The sequence below is a fragment of the Lagenorhynchus albirostris genome, chromosome 9, assembly GCF_949774975.1.
Source record: "Lagenorhynchus albirostris chromosome 9, mLagAlb1.1, whole genome shotgun sequence".
In the NCBI taxonomy this organism is placed as follows: domain Eukaryota; kingdom Metazoa; phylum Chordata; class Mammalia; order Artiodactyla; family Delphinidae; genus Lagenorhynchus; species Lagenorhynchus albirostris.
The window spans coordinates 13,477,228-13,504,687 of NC_083103.1; the positions used below are offsets into that span (position 1 = coordinate 13,477,228).

Here is a 27,460-nt window from a genome sequence, read left to right on the forward strand (position 1 = left end):
GGGCCCAGCCGCTCCGCAGCATGTGGGATCTTCCCGCACCGGGGCACGAACCTGCGTCCCCTTGCATCGGCAGGCGGACTCTCAACCACTGCGCCACCAGGGAAGCCCTGATATTTTAGTAACATAAGAAAGATGTAACTACTCCCCACCTCACTAGCCTACCCTCCTCCAGCCTCTTCTCTGGTCCCAGAACAGCTCTTCACAGCCTAAAGTGGCTAAAAGCACAGGCTTCAGTTTCTCCTATATTTCGAGTCAGACTTTGACCCTTCTTAGCCATGTGACCTTGGACAAGGAACTTCTCCAAGTCTCAGTTTACTACCTTTTGTGAGGATTAAATGAAATAATCTATTAAAGCCCCAAGTCTGGAACATTTTAAATGCTCATAAATTCAGGCTGCCATCTCCCCTCTCACTGGACCCTGTTCTAGGGGTGGTGGATTCTTTTAAGTCCTGCTTGTCCAGTAGTAGGATTGGCTCTTCCTGAGCTACCCATGAACAGCACTGTGAGCACTGAGGCTCATTGATAGGGTCACTTTTATTGAGAAATATAGTTTTAGGAACAAGCCACAAAAATAATTCTTTCACTGGATTGGCTTCTGTGATTTTGCAGTGAGCAGTGTAGAATGTGGGTGGCCCCCTAACTTCCAGACCGTTCAATGACCTTCTGTATCCACTTCTTCAGGCGGAACACATGTGTGTAGAAGCCATATTTTCCATCTCTGTCACAGCCTTCACCCCATGAGACAATGCCCATTTGATACCAGCGGTTGTTAAAGGGGCTCTGAGGAAGAAACATGGGATTTCCAATAGAGTCAAGTCCAAGGTAGTGTCAGTATTACCCTGTCAAGCAATTGTTTCTGAAAACTTGGGTCCCTCCTCATCCACCCCAGAAGGATCTACCCGCCAGCTGCTGGCCTTCTGGGAACTCAGCTTACCTTCATGACAAACGGTCCCCCACTGTCGCCTTCACAAGCATCCCCTCGTTTCCCTTCACCGGGCTTGTAACCTTGAGAGAGAAAAGCAGTACTCAGGGAGGGGTATAGCTCACACTCCAGCCACTCTCCCCTTCAAGAGATACTGCTGCTGAGTGTCCACTGACTCCTAGGCATCCTTGACTCTGCTCAATTCCTCACCCCACACATCCAATTCTTAGGCAAACCTTGCCAGCTCAATCTTCAACGTACATCCCCAATCCAACCACCCCTCACCACTTCTACACCTGGTCCCATCACATACACCTCTCCCCTGAACCACTAGTCTCCCTAGTTCTACTTTCGCTGCCTACAATCCATTCTCCACCCAATAAGCAGAATGACTTAAAAAAAAAAACACGTTAAACTGACAGGTGAGAGAAAAATGAGAATTAGGGCAGTTACCTTTATCCAAATATCTCCACATATCCTCCACAAACAACATGAAGAACAACAAAGCTACACAAAAACCACACCTTCAACATAACTCGAATACAGAGAACACCCAAACTTCAAACCACTTTATCTAACTGTACATCGAATATCAAAACCTCTGTGGTCCTAATAAGACCTGGTTCCACATCTCAAAAAAAAAAAAAAAAAAAAAACTTGTGTGGAGATGAGGAGGGGAAAATATCCACTAGATCAAAGAAGTGGATTCAATGAATTCGGAATCTTGTAAATAACCCCAAATCTACCAAATGAATAGACGAAAAGTAAGTACATCTATACCAAGATACTATAGGAAAACAATAAGAACCAAAATACCTCAGCTAACAAAAATTCTTTCCCAAACACAACCATGAAACAAGAAAACTAACGGAATTAAATATCCTCAAGCAAATTTTTGGTATGTGAAAAAGAATGAATCAGAAATTTAAAAATTAGGGACTTCCCTGGTGTCACAGTGGTTAAGAATCTGCCTGCCAATGCAGGGGACACGGGTTCGAGCCCTGGTCTGGGAAGATCCCACATGACATGGAAAAACTAAGCCTGTGCACCACAACTGTTGAACCTGTGTCTAGAGCCCGTGAGCCACAGCTGCTGGGCCTGCGTGCCACAGCTGCTGAGGCCTACCCGCCTAGAGCCCGTGCTCCGTAACGGGAGAGGCCACTGCAATGAGAAGCCTGCACACCGCCAATGAAGAGTAGCCCCTGCTTGCCGCAACTAGAGAAAGCCCGCACACAGCAACAAAGACCCAACCCAGCCAAAAATAAAATAAATCAAAAAAAATTTTTAATTCAAAAATTAAAAATAAATGGACAGGGACTTCCCTGGTGGTCCAGTGGTAAAGAATCCTTCCTGCAATGTAGGGGACACAGGTTTGATCCCTGGTCAGGGAACTAAGATCCCACATGCTGCGGGGCAATGAAGCCCGCACGCCACAACTACTGAGCCCACGTCCCTTAACTAGAGAGCCCACATACCACAACGAAGATCCTGTGTGCTGCAACTAAGACCTGATGCAGCCAAAAATAAGAATAATAAATGAACAAAACAATGGGAAGTAATTAAAAGCAGAAAGTGGTCGAAATGGAACTCACACTAAAGAAATGAGTCCCTCAATAAGAAAAAGAAAGCAATGGAACAGAGTTAATATGTATAATATAGTCCAAGAAAACTTCACAGAAATAAAAGATTGGATGTGCATATTGAAAGGATCCACTGGGAACCTGGCAAAGCTGATCTGAAACACTGAACTCTGAGACGTGTCCTAAAAAAAACTGAGACTTCAAAGATGAAGAAAAAACCTTCAACGCCTGGAAGCAAAAAAACTCAACTCCCTTATAAGAGCAAAACAATTACACCGGCATCAGATTTCAAAAACAACATACAAAGCAAGCAATGATAAAGCTATATTTTCAAAAAATTCAAGGAAGGAAAATGTGAACCATGGATTTTATATTCAATCATGCTGAGCTTCAGGTGTCAAGGCTACAGAAAACCAGTTATAAACACATAAAAACTCAGGAAATTCTATACCCATAACCCTTCTTGAAAAATCGACTAGTGGACAAGCTTCATCCAACCAGGAGATGAATGCTTCAGCAAAAGGACTTATTAACTGTCTGACAAGTAGAAATAAAACAACTAAAAGTATGAGAGGAGAAGAGAAAGAGGAAAGTAAACTCACTGATTGTAACAACTAAAAGAATATAAGAAACTAAGGGCATTTCAAAAAGGTGTAAGACCAAAGATAATGAGTAGAACAAAAATGCAAACCTTACTAAATATATGAAATTATTTGAAAAGTAAAGAAAAGATCACACAGGGAAAAAACACAGTAAATGAAACATAATATACATAAAAATAACAAAATCATATGAGATACTAATTATATTAATCATATCAATAAATATGACTGGGCTTAACTCACTTTTTAAAAAACAAAGATTTTTAATTTGACTCACAAAGCAAGACTCAACGATGCTATATATGAGATAAAACAAAGTGATTCATAGAGGCTAAAGTTAAAGGGATGGACAAAAGTATAACAGGAGAATGGTAACAAAGAGAGCAGGGATAGTGAAGCTCAAGTTGAAAGTAAAGAAGGACACTTTTACTGCTAAAAACCACAATTCACAATGAATAATTAACAGTTATAAATATCTGCACCAAATAACACAGCAACTGCCTTTATAAAGTAAAAGACTATAAATGATGCAAGGAGATAGACAGAAATACATTAATAATAGAATTCAACACACCAAACTCAGTACAAGACATATCAAGTGAACTAAAAATAAACAAGGATATAAATGACCTAAATAACTGATAAGGTACATTTATGGACAAATATATATATATATATATATATACACATATATTGAACTTTACACGTGGATAAAGAACACATCTACACACCTCAAGCACACATGTACATTCACAGAAATTGATCAAACGGTTCTCAGAAAAATCAGTTCCATAAAGTAGAAATATTACAAACTATATTCCTGGATTATAATGCAGCAAAACTGAAAATCAAAATGCTAAAGGGCCCTCCCATCTGGAAATTTTAAAACCACCTATTAACTCTTGAGTGAAAGGGGAATACACACTGAAATTAGAGAGTTTCTAAAAAAAAAAATAATTCAAACATAATTCAATAATTCAAACAAACATAGTGTTTTCCATGAATGGTGTTTTCCATTCATAGCCCTACTCAGTAAAAACTGAAGATCAAAGATAAATTAACCAGGGATTTCCCTGGTGGTGCAGCGGATAAGACTCCGAGCTCCCAATGCAAGGGGCCTGGGTTCCATCCCTAGTCAGGAAACTAGATCCCACATGCATGCCACAACTAAGACTTCACATGCCACAACTAAGGAGACAGTGTGTCACAACTAAGGAGCCGGCGAGCCGCAACTAAGACCCCGCACAACCAAATAAATACTTTTAAAAATAAAATAAAAGAAAAAATAAATTAACCAAATTGGCAGCTCAAAAAGCTTTTAGAAAAAGAACAGCAAAGTGAACCAAAAGGAAGTATAAGGGAAAAAAATTAAGATCAAAGCAGAAATTAATGAGGTACAAAATAGAAAAATAATAAGCCTAATTAATAAGTCAAATTCTTAGGTATTTTGTTTGTTTCCAATCACTAGCTAATTTACTCAAGAAAAATAAGGAAGAAAACACAAATATATAAAATAAGGTGCCAAGGAGGAAAAAAAACATAAGAGAAGACACTGTAGCACAAGATACAATATAGACTTGAACAAATTGAAAGACATTTCTTGTCCTTGGATAGAATGGCTCAACATCAAAAAGAAGTCAGTTCTCCCTAATTTAATTTATAACTTTAATGTAATCCCAATAAAAATACCAAGTTTTTTATAGAGCTAGATAAGTTGATACTAAAATTCATGTGGAAAAACAAACATGCAAGAGTTGCCAGGAAAACACTGGAAAAGAAAAACTACAAGAGAAGATAAGCTCTACCAGATATTAAAACATACTCTAAAGCCTCTATAATGAAAACAAGACATTTTAACAGAATAGACAACAGACCAGAAGAACCAAACAGAATGTCCAGAAACAGACTTAGGCACACACAGAAACCTAGTATGTGATAAAGGCGACATCTCAAATTACTGGGGCAAAGACAGATTTTTTTTTTTCTTTAGTATTTTTTAAAATTTATTTATTTATTTTTGGCTGCATTGGGTCTTCGCTGCTGCGTGTGGGCTTTCTCTAGTTGCAGCAAGCGGGGGTTACTCTTTGTTGCAGTGTGCGGGCTTCTCATTGCGGTGGCTCCTCTTGTTGCCAGCATGGGCTATTGGCGCACAGGCTTCAGCAGCTGTGGCTTGCGGGCTCAGTAGTTGTGGCTCGCGGGGTCTAGAGCACAGGCTCAGTAGTTGTGGCACACGGGCTTAGTTGCTCTGCGGCATGTGGGATCTTCCCAGACCAGGGCTCGAACCCGTGTCCCCTGCATTGGCAGGTGGATTCTTGACCACTGCACCACCAGGGAAGTCCCCAAAGACAGAGTTTTTAATAAATGGTACAGAGACAGCTTATTAGCCATTTAGAAAAAGATAAATTAAATCCATACCTTACATTGTATGCAAGAATAAACTCCAAATGACTCTGAGATCTGAGTGTAGGAAAATGAAACCAAGTACTAGAAGAAAATATGAGTGAATTTCTCTATGACCTGGGTATAAGGAAGGTTCTTTTAACTCTGACGCAAAATCCAGGTGCAGTAAAATGAAAGATTAATAAATTTGACTACATAAAAAAATTTAATTGGATGGCCAAAACATAATAAAGGATAAAGAAAAAGAAACTGGAAGAAAATATTTGCAAAGTATATCGCAAATAGAGGCCTAATATCACTAACATATGAAGAACTCTTTAAAAATGATGGGAGGGACTTCCCTGATGGCACAGTGGTTAAGAATCTGCCTGCCAATGCAGGGGACATGGTTCGATCCCTGGTCTGGGAAGATCCCACATGCCGTGAAGCAGCTAAGCCCGTGTGCCACAACTACTGAGCCTGCGCTCTAGAGCCCATAAACCACAAGTACTGAGCCCCACGGGCCCAGAGCCCGTGCTTCATAACAAGAGAAGCCACCACAGTGAGAAGCCTGTGCACTTCAATGAAGAGTAGCCCCCACTCGCCACAACTAGGGAAAGCCCGCGTGCAGCAATAGAGACCCAACGCAGCCAAAAACAAATAAATAAATTTATTTTTTTAAAAAAATGGGGCTTCCCTGGTGGTGCAGTGGTTGAGAGTCCGCCTGCCGATGCAGGGGACATGGGTTCGTGCCCCAGTCCAGGAAGATCCCACATGCCGCGGAGCGGCTGGGCCCGTGAGCCATGGCTGCTGGGCCTGCACGTCCGGAGCCTGTGCTCCGCAACGGGAGAGGCCACAACAGTGAGAGGCCCGCGTACCGCAAAAAAGAGAAAAAAAAAAAAATGATGGGAGAGGGACAAAAAAATGGACCGTAAAAACATGAACAGACAATTCACAAAAAAAGATATAAAAATGGTCAGTAAGGATATAAAAAGATGTTCAATTACAAAATATTGGAAATCTAAATACCCATACACAGGAAATGGTTGAAGACACTATCATACATCCTCCTAATGTGACTATAAAATTTTCTTTTTTATTGAAATATAGTTGATTTACAATGCTGTGTTAGTTTCTGGTGTACAGCAGTGATTCAGTTATACATATATTTTTTCATATTCTTTTCCATTATAGTTTATAACAAGATGTTGAATATAGTTCCCTGTGTTATACAGTAGGACCTTGTTATTTATCTATTTTATATATAGTTGTTTGTATATGCTAATCCCAAATTCCTAATTTTTCCCTCTCCTCTCCTTTCCCCTTTGGTAACCACTGGGAAGTTTGTGTGGTAAGTTTGTTTTCTATGAATGGATAAAGATGATATAAGATGTGCGTGTGTGTGTGTATATATATATGTATACACACACACACACACACACACACACACACACACAAAATGGAATATTACTCAGCCACAAAAAAGAATGAAATAATGCCATTTGTAGCAACATGGATGGACCTAGAGTTTATCATACTAAATGAAGTAAGTCAGACCAAGACAAACATCATATGATATCACTTACATGTGGAATCTTAAGAAATGATATAAATGAACTTATTTACAAAACAGAAACAGACTCACAGACATATAAAAATATAAATTTTTTTTAATAAGGAAAAGCTCTATAACTAAAATGGAATGAATTTCCAGGATACGTTAGCTGAAAAAAGCAAAGTACAAAAGAATATCTATACTGTGCTACTCTGTGAAAAGGGAAAAATAAGAAAATATAAATGTGTCTGCTCATTTGTGCAAAAAGAAACAGAAGAAGAATAAACCTCAAACTACTGAGATTGGTTAACTGCAGGGCCTGGATGGAAATGTGGTGGAAAGGAAGGAGGTGGGAACAGGACAGGAGGAAAAGGGGAATATCATTCTCTGAGTGTACCTGTATAAAGAATCTGATTTTTGGACCATGTTAATACAGGCACACCTTGGAGATACTGTGGGTTCAGTTATAGACCACCACAATAAAGCAAGTCATATGAATTTTTTGGTTTCTTGGTGCATATAAACGTTATGTCTACAGTATACTATAGTCTATTAAGAGTGCAATAGCATTATGTCAAAAAATATATACAGGACTTCCCTGGTGGTGCAGTGGTTAAGAATCTGCCTGCCAAAGCAAGGGCCACGGGTTTGATCCCTGGTCCGGGAAGATCCCACATGCTGCGGAGCAACAAAGTCCATGCGCCACAACTACTGAGCCTGCACTCTAGAGCCCGCAAGCCACAACTACTGAAGCCTGCGCACCTAGAGCCCATGCTCTACAACAAGAGAAGCCACTGCAATGAGAAGCCCACACACCACAACCAAGAGTAGCCCCCGCTCACCACAACTAGAGAAAGCCTGAGTGAAACAACGAAGACCCAACGCAGCCAAAAATAACTAAATAAATGAATAAAAAATATATATACACATACTTGAATTTAAAAATATTTTGTTGGGCTTCCCTGGTGGCGCAGTGGTTGAGAGTCTGCCTGCCGATGCAGGGGACACGGGTTCATGCCCCGGTCCAGGAAGATCCCACATGCCGCGGAGCGGCTAGGCCCGTGAGACATGGCTGCTGAGCCTGCACGTCCAGAGCCTGTGCTCCACAACGGGAGAGGCCGCAACAATGAGAGGCCCGCGTACCGCAAAAATAAAATAAAATAAAAATATTTTGTTGCATACAAACTACTACGTATAAAATAAATAATCTACAAGGATATACTGTACAAACAGGGAATATAGTCAATATTTTATAACTATAAATGGAATATAACCTCTAAAACTGTGAATCATTATGTTGTATACCTAAAACTTATTGTACATCAACTACACCTTAATAAAAAAATATTTTGTTGCTAAAAAATGCTGACCATCATTTGAATCTCCAGCAAATTGTAATCTTTTTGCTGGTGGAGGGTCTTGCCTCCACGTGGATGGCTGCTGACTGATCAGGGTGGTGGTGCTGAAGGTGGGGTGGCCATGGCGATGTCTTAAAATAAGACAACAATGAAGTTTGCCCCACTGATGGACTCTTCCTTTCAAGAACAATTTCTCTGAAGCATGCAGTGCTATTTGATAGCTTTTTACCCACAGAACTTCCTTCAAACTAGGAGTCAATCCTCTAAAACCCTACCACTGCTTCATCAACTAAGTTTATGTAATGTTCTAAATCCCTTGTTGTCATTTCAACAATCTTCACAGCATTTTTACCAGCAGTAGAGTCCATCTCAAGAAACCACTTTCTCCTTATCCATTAAAGTTTTATCGTAAGATGGCAGCAATTCAGTCACATCTTCAGGCTCCACTTCTAATTCTAGTTCTCTTGCTATTTTCGCCACATCTGCAGTTATTTCCTCCACTGATGTCTTGAACCCCTCAAAGTCATCCATGAGGGTTGGAACAACTTCTTCTAAACTCCTGTTCATATTGGTATTGTGACCTCTTTCCATGAAATCACAAATGGTTTTTTTTTGAATATTTGAATTTTATTTTTTGATACAACAGGTTCTTATTAGTTATCTATTTTATACATATTAGTGTATATACGTCAATCCCAATCTCCCAATTCATCACACCACCACCACCACCACGGCCAATTTCCCCTCTTGGTATCCATACATTTGTTCCCCACATCTGTGTGTCTATTTCTGCCCTGCAAACCGGTTCATCTGTACCATTTTTCTAGGTTCCACATATATGCGTTAATATACGATATTTATTTTGCTCTTTCTGACTTACTTCACTCTGTATGACAGTCTCTAGATTCATCCATGGCTCTACAAAGGACCCAATTTCGTTTCTTTTTATGGCTGAGTAATATTCCATTGTCTATATGTACCACATCTTCTTTATCCATTCGTCTGTCGATGGGCATTTAGGTTGCTTCCATGACCTGGCTACTGTAAACAGTGCTGCAATGAACATTGGGGTGCATGTGTCTTTTTGAATTATGGTTTTCTCTGGGTATATGCCCAGTAATGGGATTGCTGAGTCATATGGTAATTCTATTTTTAGTTTTTTAAGGAACCTCCACTCTACACTGTTCTCCATAGTGGCTGTATCAATTTACATTCCCACCAACAGTGCAAGAGGGTTCCCTTTTCTCCACACCCTCTCCAGCAGTTGTTGTTTGTAGATTTTCTGATGATGCCCATTCTAATTGGTGTGAGGTGATACCTCATTGTAGTTTTGACTATTTCTCTAATAATTAGTGATGCTAAGCAGTTTTTCATGTGCTTCTTGGCCATCTCTATGTCTTCTTTGGAGAAATGTCTATTTAGGTCTTCTGCCCATTTTTGGATTGGGTTGTTTGCTTTTTTTAATATTGAGCTGCATGAGCTGTTTATATATTTTGGAGATTAATCCTTTGTCTGTTGATTCGTTTGCAAATATTTTCTCCCATTCTGAGGGTTGTCTTTTCGTCTTGAATGTAGTTTCCTTTGCTTTGCAAAAGCTTTGAAATTTCATTAGGTCCCATTTGTTTATTTTTGTTTTTATTTCCATTACTCTACGAGGTGGATCAAAAAAGATCTTGCTGTGATTTATGTCAAAGAGTGTTCTTCCTCTGTTTTCCTCTAAGAGTTTTACAGTGTCCGGTCTTACATTTAGGTCTCTAATCCATTTTGAGTTGATTTTTGTGTACAGTGTTAGGGAGTGTTCTAATTTCATTCTTTTACATGTAGCTGTCCAGTTTTCCCAGCATCACTTACTGAAGAGGCTGTCTTTTCTCCATTGTATATCCTTGCCTCCTTTGTCATAGATTACTTGACCATAGGTGCGTGGGTTTATCTCTGGGCTTTCTATCCTGTTCCACTGAAATCACAAATGTTCTTAATGGCATCTAGAATGGTGAATCCTTTCCAGAAGGTTTTCAATTTCCTTTGCCCAGATCCATCAGGGGAATTACTATCTATGGCAGCTTTAGCCTTATGAAATGTATTCATTAAGATAATAAGACTTGAAAGAAAAAATTACTCCTTAATCCATGGGCTGCAGAATGGATGTTGTGTTAGCAGGCATGAAAACAACGTTAATCTTGTGGTATGCCTTCATCACAGCTCTTGGGTAACCAGGTGAATTGTCAATGAGAAGGAATATTTTGAAAGGAATCTTTATTTTCTGAGCAGTAGGTCTCAACAGTGGGCTTAAAATATTCAGTAATCTATGTTGTAAACAGATGTGCTGTCATCAGGTTTTGTTGTTCCATTTAGAGAGCACAGGGAGAGTAGAGTTAGCATAATTCTTAAGGGCCCTAGGATTTTCAGAATGGTAAATGAACACTAGCTTCAATTTTTAAGTCACCAGCTGTTTCAGCCCCTAACAAAAGAGCCAGCCTGTCCTCTAAAGCTTTGTAGCCAGGCAGTGACTTCTCCTCTCCAACTATGAAAGCCCTAGATGGTATCTCCTTCCAATGTAAGGCTGTTTGGCTACATTGAAAATCGGTTGTTTAGTATAGTCATTTTCATGAATTATCTTAGCTAAATCTTCTGGATAACTTGCTGCTTTACCTTGTAGTTTTATATTATGAAGACAGCTTCTTTCCCTAAACCTCATGAATCAATCTCTGCTAGCTTCAAAGTTTTGGCTTAAGGGAATGTTATGGCTGATTTGATCTTCTAACCAGACCACTAAAACTTTCTTCATATCAGCAATAAGGCTGTTTTGCTTTCTTATTTATGTATTCACTAGAATAGCACTTTTTAATTAATTATTTGTTTGTTTGTTTGTTTTTTATTGTTTTTTGCGGTACACGGGCCTCTCACTGTTGTGGCCTCTCCCATTGCGGAGCACAGGCTCCGGATGCGCAGGCTCAGCAGCCATGGCTCACGGGCCTAGCCCGTGGCATGTGGCATCTTCCTGGACCAGGGCACGAACCCACGTCCCCTGCATCGGCAGGCGGACTCTCAACCACTGCGCCACCAGGGAAGCCCAATTTAAAAAAATTTTTAAAAATAAATTAAACTCTCTAACGAAGAAAAATTAAAAACAAAAACTTCCTTCAAGAAGTTTTTTGCATTTACAGAGTGGCTAACTGTTTGACACAGGAGGCCTAGCTTTTGGCCTGTCTTGGCTTTAGACATGCCTTTCTCACTAAGCTTAATCACTTCTAGCTTTTTATTTAAAATGAGAGACATGCAACTCTTCCTTTCACTTGAACACTTAGAGGCCATTGTAAGGTTACTGATTGGCCTAATTTCAATATTGTTGTATCTCAGGGAATAGGGAGGCCTCAGGAAAGAGACAGAGATGGGGCAATGGCTGGTTGGTGGAGCAGTCAGAACACACAGTTTGCTGTCTTGGCACAGTTCATGATGCCCCAAAACAATTACAATAGTAACATCAGAGATCACTGATCACAGTTCACCATAACAAACATATAATAATGCAAAAATTTGACACATTGTAAGAAGTACTAAAATGTGACACATGAAGTGAGCAAATGCTGTTGGAAAAACGGCGCTGATAGAATTCCTTGATGCTGGATCACCACAAACCTTCAATTTGTAAAACAACAATATCTGGGAAGGGCAATAACGCAAAGCACAAACCTAAGTGTCTATCAACAGATGAATGGATAAAGAAGATGTGGTGTGTATATATATATATATATATATATATATATATATATATATATATATATAAAATAAATATTACTCAGCCATAAAAAAGAATGAAATTCTGCCATTTGCAACAACATGGATGGACCTAGAGGGTACTATGCTTAGTGAAATAAGTCAGACTGAGAAAAACAAATACTGTGGTATCACTTATATGTGGAATCCAAAAAATAAAACAAATGAATAAATATAGCAAAACAGAAACAGACTCACAGAGAGAACAAACTAGGAGTTACCAGTGGGGAAAGGGAAGAGGGGAGGGGCAAGATAGGGCTAGGGGATTAAGAAATACAAACTACTATGTATAAAATAAATAAGTCACAAGGATATATTGAACAGGAAATACAGCCATTATTTTGTATATGGAGTATAATCTATAAAAACATTAAATCACTATGTTGTACACCTGAAACTAATATAATATTGTAAACCAACTATATTTAAATAAAATAAAAAATATGTAAATAAATAAAGCAAAGCATAATAAAACAAGGTAATAGTCCAAAAATAAACAAGTAAAGACAACAAAGATGGGAGGGAGGGCCCAAAATTGAATACAATCATGAAACAAATAAGCCTAACTGTATTTTAAATAAATACCACAGGGAAGGGGATAATAATTATCCAAGTTACTTTTAGGCACAGTACTGTGACTATATATATATATATCTTCAGGCTAAAAACAGAAACAACCATGAAGAAATGCTAAACTCTAGCTTGTAGGATTATTTTTCACAGTCATGGATGAGTGATTCTCAAACTGTGTATTCTTGTATTAACCAAATAAGTAAATACATTACAGATAATAGGAGTCAGATTTCTCATTATCAACAGAGACTGTTACAAATGTGGAAAGGGAGAAGCTAAAATTAATCATATTGCATTGCAAGAGGGAGGAACACTCCCCAACTCATTCTATGAGGCCACCATCACCCTGATACCAAAACCAGCCAAAGATGTCACAAAGAAAACTACAAGCCATTATCACTGATAAACATACATGCAAAAATCCTCAACAAAATACTAGCAAACAGAATCTAACAGCACATGAAAAGGATCATACACCATGATCAAGTGGGGTTTATTCCAGGAATGCAAGGATTCTTCAACATACGCAAATCAATCAATGTGATACAACATATTAACAAATTGAAGGAGAAAAACCATATGACATCTCAATAGATGCAGAAAAAGCTTTTGACAAAATTCAACACCTATTTATGATAAAAACCTTCCAGAAAGTAGGCATAGAGGGAGCTTACCTCAACATAATAAAGCCCATATATGACAACCCCACAGCCAACATCACTCTCAATGGTGAACAACTGAAACCATTTCCACTAAGATCAGGAACAAGACAAGGTTGCCCACTCTCACCACTATTATTCAACATAGTTTTGGAAGTTTTAGCTATAGCAATCAGAGAAGAAAAAGAAATAAAAGGAATCCAAATTGGAAAAGAAGAAGTAAAGCTGTCACTGTTTGCAGATGACAGGATACATGATACTATACACAGAGACTCCTAAAGACTCTACCAGAAAACTACTAGAGCTAATCAGTGAATATGGTAAAGTAGCAGGATACAAAATTAATGCAGAGAAATCTCTTGCATTCCTATACACTAATGATGAAAAATCTGAAAGAGAAATTAAGGAAACACTCCCATTTACCACTGCAACAAAAAGAATAAAATACCTAGGAATAAACCTACCTAAGGAGACAAAAGACCTGTATGCAGAAAACTGTAAGGCACAGATGAAAGAAATTAAAGATGATACCAACAGATGGAGAGATATACCATGTTCTTGGATTAGAAGAATGAACATTGTGAAAATGACTATACTACCCAAAGCAATCTACAGATTCAATGCAATCCCTATCAAACTACCAATGGCATTTTTGACAGAACTAGAACAAAAAATTTCACAATTGGTATGGAAACACAAAAGACCCCGAATAGCCAAAGCAATCTTGAGAAAGAAAAACGGAGCTGGAGGCATCAGGCTCCCTGACTTCAGACAAGGCAACAGTAATCAAGACAGTATGGGGCTTCCCTGGTGGCGCAGTGGTTGAGAATCTGCCTGTCAATGCAGGGGACACAGGTTCAAGCCCGGGTCTGGGAGGATCCCACATGCCGCGGAGCAACTAAGCCCGTGCGCCACAGCTACTAAGCCTGCACGTGCAGTCTGGAGCCTGTGCTCCGCAACAAGAGAAGGCCGCGACAGTGAGAGGCCCGCGCACCACGATGAAGAGTGGCCCCCACTTGCCGCAACTAGAGAAAGCCCTCACACAAAAACGAAGACCCAACACAGCCAAAAATAATTAATTAATTAAATTTTTAAAAAGACAGTATGGTGCTGGCACAAAAACAGAAATATAGATCAATGGAACAGGATAGAAAGCCCAGAGCTAAACCCACGCACATACGGTCACCTTATCTTTGATAAAGGAGGCAGGAATATACAATGGAGAAAAGACAGCCTCTTCAGTAAGTGGTGCTGGGAAAACTGGACAGCTACATGTAAAAGAATGAAATTAGAACACTCCCTAACACCATACACAAAAATAAACTCAAAATTGATTAAAGACCTAAACCTAAGGCCAGACACTCTCAAACTCTTAGAGGAAAACATAGGCAGAACACTCTGACATAAATCACAGCAAGAGGCTTTTTGACCCACCTCCCAGAGAAATGGAAATAAAAACAAAAATAAACAAATGGGACCTAATGAAACTGAAAAGTTCTTGCAGAGCAAAGGAAACCATAAACAAGACGAAAAGACAGCACTCAGAATGGGAGAAAATATTTGCAAACGAAGCAACTGACAAAGGACCAATCTCCAAAATTTACAAGCAGCTCATGCAGCTCAATATCAAAAAAACAAACAACCCCATCCAAAAATGGGCAGAAGACCTAAATAGACATTTCTCCAAAGAAGATATACAGATGGCCGAGAAACACGTGAAAGAATGCTCAACATCACTAATCATTAGAGAAATGCAAAGCAAAAATACAATGAGGTATCATCTCACACCAGTCAGAATGGCCACCATCAAAAAATCTACAAATGATAAATGCTGGAGAGGGTGTGGAGAAAAGGGAACCCTCTTGCACTGTTGGTGGGAATGTAAATTGGTACAGCCACTGTGGAGAACAGTATGGAAGTTCCTTAGAAAACTAGAAATAGGACTACCATATGACCCAGCGATCCCAGTACTGGGCATATGAAAACCATAATTCAAAAAGAGTCATGGGGGGCTTCCCTGGTGGCACAGTGGTTGAGAGTCCACCTGCTGATGCTGGGGACACAGGTTCGTGCCCCGGTCCGGGAAGATCCCACATGCCGTGGAGCGGCTGGGCCCGTGAGCCATGGCCACTGAGCCTGCGCATCCGGAGCCTGTGCTCTGCAACAGGAGAGGTCACAACAGTGAGAGGCCCGTGTAGCGCAAAAAAAAAAAAAAAAAAAAGAGTCATGTACCACAATGTTCATTGCAGCTCTATTTACAACAGCCAGGACATGGAAGCAACCTAAGTGTCCATCGACAGATGAATGGATAAAGAAGATGTGGCACATATATATACAATGGAATATTACTCAGCCTTAAAAAAAATGAAATTGAGTTATTTGTAGTGAGGTGGATGGACCTAGAGTTTGTCATACAGAGTGAAGTAAGTCAGAAAGAGAAAAACAAATACCGTATGCTAACACATATATATGGAATCTAAAGGGGAAAAAAATGGTTATGAAGAACCTAGGGGCAGGACAGGAATAATGACGCAGATGTAGAGAATGGACTTGAGAATGTGGGGAGGGGGAAGGGTAAGCTGGGACGAAGTGAGAGAGTGGCATGGACTTATATATACTACCAAAATAGATAGCTAGTGGGAAGCAGCCGCATAGCACAGGGAGATCAGCTCAGTGCTTTGTGACCACCTAGAGGGGTGGGACAGGGAGGGTGGGAGGGAGACGCAAGAGGGAGGAGATATGGGGATATATGTATATGTATAGCTGATTCACTTTGTTATAAAGCAGAAACTAACACACCATTGTAAAGCAATTATACTCCAATAAAGATGTTAAAAAAAATCCTATTGCATTGCAACGGGAGGTTTCAGTGTCATCTCATGGTTTTAGATAGATAAATAGATAGAAAGAACATAGATATAGATTTAGGCATGTGCATAATACATGTATTTTCTAATTCTGTCTGCTAAGAGAGCCTAGGAACAATGACACCCCAGTAACAATGTGCACAACTGGCACCCAGATCTTGGTTTCTAAATACCATTCTCCACTAGAAGGCAAGTAGGATGAACCTAGAACATCTTGCTGCGCTGAAAGTAAGAAAGTACTCAGAGATTGACAGGACCTCTCCAAAAGTCACAGAAGCCAGGTTGTTTTTTTTTTTTGACTCCCACTGGCCAAACCTGGGATAATTTGAACATTATAATAATGATAGTAACAAATTATAGCCCTTAGAATAAAGAAAGGACCCATGAGTCCACAGTGACAGAGTGAAAGCAGATTCTTCCTTACAATAAGATGATCACTAATAAATGTAGAAGGAATGACAGAATTTAAAAATCACCATTTGGCAGCTACCAGGGTTAGGAGAACAATTTGATGAGAAACAGAACAGACACTATTCAACTTTCTCCCCACAAGATGTTAGTCTTAAAAAGGAAAACAGAACTTTACAGTGAGAAACATGGAAGATGCAGACACCACCTTAACCAAGAGGTCAGAGTTAATCTCACCAGGTATGGGACAGAGAGATCATATGCCTGAAAAGGACACAACATCACTTAGCTTGAATCTGATCATTAGGAAACCTTAGAGAAAGCCAAACTGAGGCCAATCTACAGAATAACTGGCCTATACATGTCAAATATGTCTAAATCGTGAAAGACAAAGACTGACAACTGAGTACAATGTGTGATCCTGGACTGGATCCTGGGTGGGAAAAACGTTTTTGTTTTTCTTTTGCTAAAAAAGACATCAGTAAGCAGGACAACTGGAAAACATTTAAATGAAGTCTAAAAATTAGACAAAGGTATTATATCATTATTAATTTCTTTTTTCATTATTAATTTCTTGATTTAATAAATGTACTGTGGTTATGGCAGAGAACAACCCTGTTTTTTTGGAAATACTTAAGTGTATGGGTAAAAAAGGTAACATATGTACAATTTAGCCTCAAATAATGTGTATATGTGTGTGTATAAATACACACACACACACACAGAACACACACACACACACACAAAGGAGGTGGCAGAATCTGGATGACAGTATAAAGGAATTTTTTGTATTATTTTTGCAACTTTTCTGTGAGTCTGAAATCACCTAAAAAATTTTTTTTTAATTTTTAAAAATCTAAAAATTAAGTTAGATCGTTTACTCACCTGCCCCAGAGTCTCCAATAATGTCCTATCACGACAAAAGCCAAAGTCCTTCAAGGCCCTGAAGGAAGCACCCATCCCCTGACTGCCCACCTCTCTCCCCTCTTCCAATGCTGCCCTTCCTGTGTTTACTGCCCTCCAGCCACACAGGCCTCCCTGCTGCTCCTAAGACACGCCAAGCATGCTCCCACCTCAGGGCCTTTGTACCTGCTGTCTCCACAAGTCTGGAGTGCACTTCCTCTAGACTGGCTCACTCTTTCATGTCTTCTAGTCTCTGCTTAAACATCACTTCTCAGAGAGGCCTTCTCCAACCACTCTGTCTCAATCGCCCCGTCCCCACCTCTCACTCCCTTACTCAGCTTAATTTTTCTCCTATCAGGATTGCTATTCTAGATCTGCTTACTGACACACTCTCCTTCTAGGAAGGAAGCTCTCTGAAGACACAGGAGACCCTATCTGTTAGGGTCCTTTTTGGACACCCTGGAATACTGCCTGGACCACAGTAAGCACTCAGTAAATATTTGCTGAACGACTGAATGAATGAATGGCTTTTCCTCCACCCGTGGCCTCTAGTTGGTGTCTGGCTCACATATACTGGCAACTTGACCAGTGACTAGCACCACGCCTAACACCTTAAATACACTATCTCGCTCAACCCTCACACGGCCTAATGGAATAGAGCCAGGACTTGAACCCAGGCCTGTGCTACTCACGTGTCTCAATCCTCCCAACCCGAGGCCCTGCTGTTCCCGCCTGCCCAGCCATGCCCAGGGGACTTTACCAGCACAGAACATGTTGTCGGTGATGCGGATCCGGGTGGAGGCCTTGCAGACCGGCCGCTCCACGATGGGCAGGTTCACCACCTGTAGCACGCTGGGCTGCACCTCAGCAATATTGGCTGTCCACGTCTCCCTCAGGTTGCCCCAGCCCGTCACTCGCCCTTTGTATCCAGCCCGGAGCAACCTTTGGGGAAAGGAGAAGGACTGAGTGAGAACAGACCAGTCTAGAAACCTCCTGGCCCCAACACCATCCCTTAGAGACCTGAATCTAAAACACCTGTGCAGGAAGACGCTGAGGCCTGGAAAAGGGAAGGAACTTCGGCAAGGCAATAGGCTGTCAGAGTCAGGCCCAGAACCCAGCCCAGGCCCTCAGCTGCCAGCCCCCTGGCTGCCCCCCAACCACCTGCCCCCTGGCCAACCCCCTCGGCTCCCCCCCCCAGCCACCCCCCGGCTGCCCTTCTGGCCGCCCCACTTGGTTGCTGTGTCCTTGTCGGGCAGGCACACGGGGTGGACGTATTCGGTGAAGCTGATGGGCTTCCTGAGCTTCAGCAGGGCGATGTCCCGGTCCAGGTTCTCCCTCCAGTTGTACCTGGGGTGGATGTGGATCTTTTCCAGCATGGAGATCTTTTCAATCTTTCGCTCATAGCTGTGCAGACCCCAGCAGAGAAAAGAAGCTGTAGGCCACCCAATGAGGGGCAGCTGGTTCCCCGAGGAAGAAAACTGCCTGCCCTCAGGGTCTGGGAGTCAGTGTAACCAGCAGGCCACCAGTGAGGGTGAGAGGGCCGGCTCCTGTCCTGGCAGCTTCTTCCTGGCCTGAAGTTGCCCAGAGCTTTGGGATCAAACAGCCCAGGCAGGTAGGGGGAGGGACGCAGCCTGTAGGCCCTGATCCCAACAGCCTCTACTCAGAGGTCACACCTGGGCCATGTCCTGGTGCCTGGAAGGGTGCTAAGGGCAGGCCAGGATTCTGCTCTCTGCAAAGGCTTAGTTTCTCTGTCCCCAGGTCCAAGCTTCAGTCAGGATGTGGCCACATAGACTTTACAGCAGAGCCTACAGGGTTTTCTACTGTGGGAGATGTACAGACATATCCCTCGTGGCCCAGAGTCACCAGAGCCCCTCACAGTCACTCGGGAGGACGCGGACCCCTGCCAGACACGCATGGGCCCCCACTTCTGTACCTGGTGCGGGAGTGCTTGCCAATGCGCACCAGAAGGTCATTCTCAGTGAAGTTCTTGTCCCAAGGCGGGTACAGAAGACAGTGGGCAGCGGTGAGGATCCAGCGGTCACTGATGAGGCTGGCCCCGCACAGCAGCTCCTGGGGACTCTTCCGGAAAAGCATCACCTGCCTGGGAGAAGAAGTGGGAAGCATTGGGAGGTGGGAGGGCTGCCCCTCCACCAGCCCTACAAGCGCAAAGTCCCAGGTTTAAGAACTAACTGGACAGAGCTCCCTACTGGGCCCAGACCCCAGCTTGACCTTCCCGTTCTTGGGGACCGGGGCATATATGTGACACCGCGGGGCTGCCACCTGCTTTTTGCACCCCCTCCCCTCATCAAGCTTCTTCCAGGCCAGAGTTGGCACAGCTTAGCACAGCTCTGGGGTCAGAAGAACAGGAATCTAGTCCTGCTCTGTAACCCATTCACTAGCAGCACCACTTAGGCGAGTCACTTAAGCGCTCCGACCCTCAGCTTCACCATCTGCTTTGGAGAAATAGTAAACCCAATCTCAAAAGGTGGCTGTGAGGGTTCGATGAGATGTTGGTGCTGGGCTAGGTTGTCTGTGGAGCCTAGACCTGTGAGGGCGGAGGAGTCTCCCAGGGCGCAGGATGCAGGCGCGCAAGGGGTCGGTGGGGGCAGGGAGCACGCACCAGGGCGCCAGGCCAATCTCCGCATCCCGGCCCTCCACGATGCGCCCCTCGATGTAGGAATCGAACAGCTCCTGTTCCGTTTTGTCCTGCACCAACTTATTCTCGAACAGAGGCCGCAGGCCACAGTCTGCCGAGCCAGCGGGACCGTTAGGGGCCGAGCGCTGCAACGCCCGCCCCCGCCCCCATGCCGCGGCCCCGCGCCCCTCCGGCCGCCTGACCTGCCTCCCCGGCGCCGAAGGTCCTCTCGTTGAAGAAGGGCTGAAATTTGTCCGCAGCGGTGCGTCCCTCTATGGCCGCATCCGGTTCCTCGCCCAGCCCATATCCCACCTCCTCATCCACTGGCTCCTCTGCAGGGACCCAGACACCAGCTGCGGCTGGGCCAGGCCATTCCTCACCCACCCTCTGACCTCCCCAAGCCCCCAGGCAGCCGCGGAGGTCGTCTGGTGTAGAGATTAAGAGCGCAAGCGCACCTGCGTTACTAGGAAACCAAACCTCGTGGGCCTCAGTTTCCTCAGCTGTAAGGTGGAGCTAGTATTATGCCCACCTGGTTAACGTCAGGTGTCATGAATGCACTCACTGGTGAGTGGTAAGCCTTAGATCAGGTGGTAAAACCTTAGATCAGGGGAGGCACTGTTCTTGTTGTTCCCTCCAGGCTGTGTCCTCTGTCTCATGTCCCCTGCCCTGCCCTCTCACCGCAATAGTCCAGGTCGCAGTACTCAAAGTCTCCAGGCTCCCCGGCCACGTAGCACCACGCGCCCTCCTCATCCCTGTCTGGGTTGCGGCAGAAGTTCTCCACCAGTGGGACAGCCGGGTTGAAGTCCTGGTCCTTGCTCAGGGCCTTGGCCCGCTCGCTGGCCCAGGCAAGGCAGGGAGACCCATGTGTGGTCACCGCCAGGTGCCCCTGGTACTGCTGGCCGCGATCAGGGATGCACATTTCTGATTGAGGTGACAGATTCACTGCAAAGTCTCTGGAGTTTGAGGTCGGCTCCACAGTGACTCGCTCCTGGCCTGGTGGGTGAGGAAACAGAGGAGCAGAGTGGGTGGGACCACATGTGGAGCCAGACGGGATGTGAATCCCTGCCTTTCGGCCTTTATCCTATAGACCTCAAGTCACTTATCCTCTCTGAGCCACAGTCTGCTTGCCTGTGAAAGGGAATACTAATGCGTTTTTGCAGGGTTATTGAGAGATTTAAACAAAATATATGGCATAAGTGTCTGGTGCATAATAAGCCAGAGATAGGAACCAGGTTTCATCTCCTGCGCTATCTGTAATCTATTGGTAGTGACTGCCTGGAGTTTAAGGATTCTGTGCTTTCACAAGGGCACAGTAGGAAAGATAGCTGGGATCCACTGAGGATGTCTACACAGGCAGTAGGTCAGTTTCAGCATGCCTGCAACATATTTATCATAGGTGTTCAGGGGTGGGGGCTTGGTAAACTGTAGCTGTTTTTGTTACTATGATTGGCAACTCGCTGTAAGACTGGCCCCAGCATCCCTCACTGGGTCCTACAGGGATGCATGAAGGACAAAGAAGAGCAACCCATGTTTGGTAGATTGAGTTACTGGCACTAATTCTTTACTCCTACCTGGATCCACCTGGATCCACATCCTCTGCCCTGTTATTTTACAAGCAAAGGTGTAAAGGTCCACCTCTTGACCTTGGCCTTGATCATGGGACTTGCTTTGGCCAATGGCATGTGGGCAGAGCTGACTCTGCCAGTTCTGAGCCTAGGCTTAAAGATGTGTGTCTGCTCACTGCTTAGTATTTCTGCCGCCCCCGTGCAAGAAGCTGCTGCCTTTCAGCCTCCCCCCACAATGAGTACACACGGAGCAGACATGGACCCACCCACACAAGGAGCCAAGCTCAGCTGGACCCATTGTTTGACGTAGGGCCACCAGCCGAGCCCAGCCTACACCTGGACCCCACCGACGCATGAGCGAGTGCAGCTAAGACCAGCAGAGCCACCCCAGCTGAACCTCAGACACATAAGAAATAAATGCGGGACTTCCCCGGAGGTCCAGTGGTTAAGATCTCCCCTTCCAATACAGGGGGTGTGGGTTCAATCCCTGGTCGGGGAGCTAAGATCCCACGTGCCTCGCAGCCAAAAAACCAAAACAGAAGCAATATTGTAACAAATTCAATAAAGACTTTAAAAATGGTCCACATCAAAAAAAAAAAGAAAGAAAGAAATGCTTATCGGTGTATGCCCCCCAGCTTTTGTGGCTGTTTGTGATTTTGTGGGGTTTGCAGCATTATTATGGCTATAGCTAGCTGACACATCATGGGAAATAATGATGACAGAATCATGCAGGGCTGGACTGTACGAGGCTTGCTCTGTGATGCTCGGCAAAGGGTACATGGACTGAAATGGTTAGGAAGGGCTTCCTGGAGGGAAGAATGCCTCAAGCAGGAAGTAAAGCATATTTAGAATGGGCCACATCCTGGATCATAAGGAAGCAAAGGCTGTGGAGGGAGGGGAGGAGGCTGGAAGTTAACTCTCTCTGGTCTCCTGACTTCACTAACCAACAAGCTCAAATATGTCGTCAGTAACTAACACCAGCTCAAAGGGAGCCAGGATCTTGATTCCCATCCTGTGCTGCCAGGCCCATGAAGACCCATGGGCCTTGGCCATGCCCACCTGATCTCCCCCAGCTCACCGCAGACAGGGATGCTGCACTCCTCCCTCTGCACAGTGGGGAGTGTAGTGTAGCACCAGGGCCCCGTGATGCTGCCATCTGGGTTGCGGCAAAAATTCTCCTGCAGGTCAGCTCCAGGGTGGGTGGTAGAGTTGATTCTGGAACAGAAGATTGCTCAGCAGGAGGCATCTCCCCCACCCCCAGTGTCTCCTCACCCCCTATTCTCAGACCCCTGGCAGACAGGCCTGCCCATCACTCACTCCGGCTTATGTGGGTAGCGACTCCTCCACAGCTGGCATTCGATGCCTGACCGGGTGAAGCTCACGTTCCCTCGGTAGTTCATACCCAGACCTTCGGCACAGTTACCTGCAGAGACCCCCAGCCCAGGTCTCCTACACTGAGGACTTGTCCCCGCTTCTCTCCTAGTAAAGCTCTATCGGTCCATCCCCTCCAAGCTACCTCTGGTCCATGACCCTTAACCTGCATTTACTCAGCACTTCCTCTGTACCCAGCAGTTCTACAATCCATTTAACCGTAGTCACCAAATATTCACTGAGTGCCCACTGTGTGACAACCATGTGACAGGCACTATGCCAGGTACTAAGGACACAGCAATGAATAAGACAGTCATAGTCAAGTAGGTTCCTGCCCTCATAGAGCTAATGTTCAGTGGCTCCTCATAGCCAGCAGAATGAAAAAGTGAACAAGGTTCTCCGAATCTGGCCCTGGTCTAGGTGTCCTGTTATCTTAGCTCCTCGTGCCTAAGGGCCTTTGCACGTGCTCTTTCCTTTGCCTTGGCCATGCTTTCCTATTTATTCATCAGTGCATCCCACAAATCCAAGTAAAACTCTACTTCTTCTGGGGAGCAGTCCTTGATTCTGCCAGCAAACGAAATGCTCCCCCTCCTGGAATTCTCTTGGCACCTGGAACAGAACTCTTCCATCAATTACTTTGATGTTTTGTATTTTTGTTTTCTGATGAAACTGTGAGCTCCCTGATTCTCTTAAAATCCCCAGCACTCAACCATAGAGCTTGACACACAGCAGGGGCTTAGTGAAATGTCTATTGAATAAATTACTTAACAAATGAAAGCATAGCCAGTGTGATTAAAGAGTTCCATGTTGTGGGGTCTACTGTCATACTAAAGGTGTATTCAGAATGCCGTGGAGGAGGGAGGATGCACCTTGAAGGCTCAGCAAGGTGGTGGCATTTGGACTAATTCTTGAAGGATAGGGGGGTTTTCAGTAGGCACTGATGGCTGCTCCAGGGGGAGATGATAATGCAAGCAGGGGCCAGGATCTAGAAACATCTTGCCCTGTTGAGAGAAGTGCTTGCTGTCAGCAAGCTGGGGGGCTGGATTCAGGGCTGGTGCAATGGTAGATAAGGCTTGAAGGGAAGGTTAAGATCAGAACCTGCAAAATTCACTAGGCTAAGAAGCCTGTGCTTTATTCTCGGGGCAATGCGGAGCCACTCAAGGTTTTGGAGAAAGAATGTGACATCATCGAAGCTCTGCCTTGGGGACATGGGGAAGACTGATTGGCATGGGCAGGGGCTCTGATGAGAATGAGGCCTTAAACATTATTTCATTGCCCGTGCATTCATTTGTTCCTCCAATATTAATCATCTTACTGACTGCCAGGCACAGAGCCAGGTGCAAAGACACATCCTTGACCGCAGGACCAGAAAGGCAATGTCAGCTGCTAGAGGCCACCACCCATGGGCCACAACTCCTACCCAACCCCTACTCTGCTCTTCTCCCAGGCTGTCCCCTCCTATCCTGTCCCCACACCCTCATGTCAGTTCCTCACCTTCCAGACATTCAATGAGCTTTTCTCGAGGTTTCCTCAATGACTCACAAGCTGGAAAAGACCCAGAAACATCATTGAGATTGAGGTAGGGATAGGACAGGTTCAAGTGAAGGGTGGGATGACATTCAGAAACGGAGAGAAAGGGACGCGTATGGAAGAAAGGAAGGAAAGAGGCGTGGGTGGAGGAATGGAGGATTGGATGGATCAGAAAATTCTCTGGAGTGGGGCACCCTCTAACTTGGGTCCCCAGGACTCCCTTCCTGGAGCAAACCCTTCCCAGTGCTCACCTGTGTACTTGGCCCAGAACACATCCTGAAAAACAAGGCTGAGTGTGAGGCTGTGGTAGGATCCTGTTTTGTTTTGTTTTTTTGTAAACTTCCTGTCTTCTCCTTATACTTTCCCCTTTCCATTACCCTGGTCACGCTCTGGGGAGGTTTGTGGCAGAGTTTTCTACTTTTGCTTCTAAAAGCCCAAGCCCGCAGAGGAGAAGAGTATCTGAGGAGAGGGGAGCTCCCTGCCTTCCCCACCGCCCGCCCCCCCGCCCCTGGCCAGACAAGATTGAAAGGGATTCCCCGGGGTGGGGTAGACTGGAGAAGAGGGGCCCAGGCAGAGCCCCAGGGAAGGGAAAGCTTCAAAAGGCTCCTGGAACACTGAGGCCTAGGCCCAGGCCTGACCAGAGACCCACCTCCCAAGGGTGGCACAGAAGTAGCAGCAAAGCTAAAGTTGAGAGGCCATGTGGCCAGGGCCAGGGTCTCCAGAGATCCCAACATAGACAGATGTCTAAAGATTGAGGAGGCCCCCCTGCCCCCCAACGTCCTGGAGCCTCACCGTACCCTGGGGCCTTGACATAGCCCAGGCACTGGGGCCGCCTAGAAAGGCTGAGCCACTCATCAGGGCAGCCCAGGGAAACGGGGCCAGAGATGAAGTTATCAACAAAGAGCTGTGATGCTCCCCACTCCCCTCCTTGGTGCCCCTGCAGGAACCAAGGGCCCCCTTGGAGGGACCCCCAGCCCTCCCTCCCTGGGGCCTCACCGTGGCACTGGGAGATTCCAGGGCCTCGAAGGCCTCCTCACGGCTGCACTGCTCCTCCACACACTCTCGCTCCAGGTTGCCCTCCCGCCACTCCTCCAGGAAGCCGCTGTTGGCGCGTCGGACCCGCTGGAGCAGCGACAGTGCTTGCTGAGGGGCCAGGAACACTGCAGGAGAAGGGGCGTGGGACAGTGGCCTCAGGGGCCCAGGCTGTCTTAGCCACCACCAGCCACTTAGGGCAGGAAGCAAGCCTGGCCTGCCTGCTGGCTTCCAGAAAGGGGGTGTCTAGGATGGTGGCAGGACCTGAAAGGCTGCTAACGGCAGCCACTAGCCCCCCTCCTTTCATGGATCATCCCCAGCCCAACCCCCATATTGCAAGAGAGAAGTAGTCACTGTCTGTCCAGCCCTGAGCACCTGGCTCCTTCCCTAAGCTGGACACAGTGAGCCAAGAGCCACCTGGGGGCCAGCCCTGTGCTCTCTGTCGAGCCAGGGGACCACAGCCCACAGGCCTACATCCCAGTCCGCCAGCCTGTCCCAGCTTCCAGGCCCCCCTTACCATGCTGGCTGTGCACAAGGCTAAACAGGGCAGCCAGGGCCAGGCAACCAGGTAGCCACAGGCCTCGGACGTGCGCCATAGTGTGTCCGCTCCCAGGACTCTGAGGGCTTGTCCTGACCCCTCTGGGTTAATGTTGAACCAACATGAAGAAATCAGCCAGGAAGCAGAGGTCAGCAGGTCAGGGCCGTGGGGACAGGTGGATAGATAGTCCGCCCCCGCCATCTGGGAGGACAGGTCCTCCTGGGACCAGGGATGGGTGGTCTGGGAGGAAGTCCCAGAGCAAAGACCAGTGTAGCCACCATCCAGCACCTCCCTCTCAGAGACACAGGCGAACTTGGGCCAGTGGGGTCACAAGATCTTCCTGAGGCTCCTTGCAATCCTAACACACGGTGATGGTTGTTTTGATCTCTGTGTGTCTGTTTCCTCATCTGTACAGTGGGAAGAGTATCCTGTTGTGAGGACTAAAGGAGATTATGAATATATAGTAAGAACTTAATAATGAGTAGCTATATGGATGTAAACCAGTGGGGAGTTTTCTGTAATCACCACATGCACGTAAGAAAATGGAGGCGAGGGTGTGGCCAGATGAGAGCGGCCACCTTATCCCAGGACATACTGGGGCAGGGCCGGCCAACATTTGCCCCGGCCTCTCAGCCACTGATGGAGGGTCCCATTTCCACTCTTCCTTGTCTGGGAGCCAGGGAGCTGTGTTTGTGTGTGGTGGTTGCCTGGAAGGAGGAGCCAGGCCCTCTGGTCTATTTTCTCTCCCAGGTCTCCCAGGATGCGGCCTGGCCCGGAACAGGGACAGCTCAAATCCCTGGTCTCCACAGCAGGGCCTTCCCTCTCCCCCTGCCTATCTGCCCCATGCCAGGCCTAGACTGGATGCTGGTCCCACACTACCCCTGCCCAGCCCTCCCCCACTTCCAGTTTGCAGTATGAAAGGTAAATATTAGTCCTGGGTCTCATTAGGACAGAGGGCCAAAGAGCAGGAACACAGGGAGCACAGGCTCTCACCTCGCTCTCCTTAGGGCCTGGCCGTTCAGGGTCTGGACTGCGGACATGTGCAGTCTGGGAAGATCACAGGGAGTGGCCCGGTGCAGAGCAGGGGAGGCAGGGCTGGCAGAGAACTGAGGACCAGGACTCGACTCCTACGAATCAGCTTAATGCCTGGGTGGCCCAGTTCCTACATACCTACATATATATTTATATATTTACATTATACACATATAT

At 45.1% G+C, this 27,460-nt stretch overlaps 1 protein-coding gene across 1 annotated transcript; it reads right to left on the reverse strand.

The window, feature by feature from the left end:
• Positions 1–533: 533 nt before the first annotated feature.
• On the reverse strand, positions 534–26,498 carry F2 (coagulation factor II, thrombin). The gene is made up of 14 exons (XM_060157712.1): positions 26,231–26,498; positions 25,678–25,841; positions 24,933–24,957; positions 24,646–24,696; positions 23,098–23,203; positions 22,859–22,995; positions 20,894–21,208; positions 20,419–20,547; positions 20,201–20,327; positions 19,514–19,681; positions 18,811–18,984; positions 18,341–18,522; positions 935–1,005; positions 534–780 (listed from the first exon to the last, which is right to left on the reverse strand). The coding sequence occupies exons 1-14, from the start codon at positions 26,307–26,309 to the stop codon at positions 637–639; spliced, it is 1,872 nt and encodes a 623-aa protein (XP_060013695.1). The 5' UTR covers positions 26,310–26,498; the 3' UTR covers positions 534–636.
• Positions 26,499–27,460: the final 962 nt, after the last annotated feature.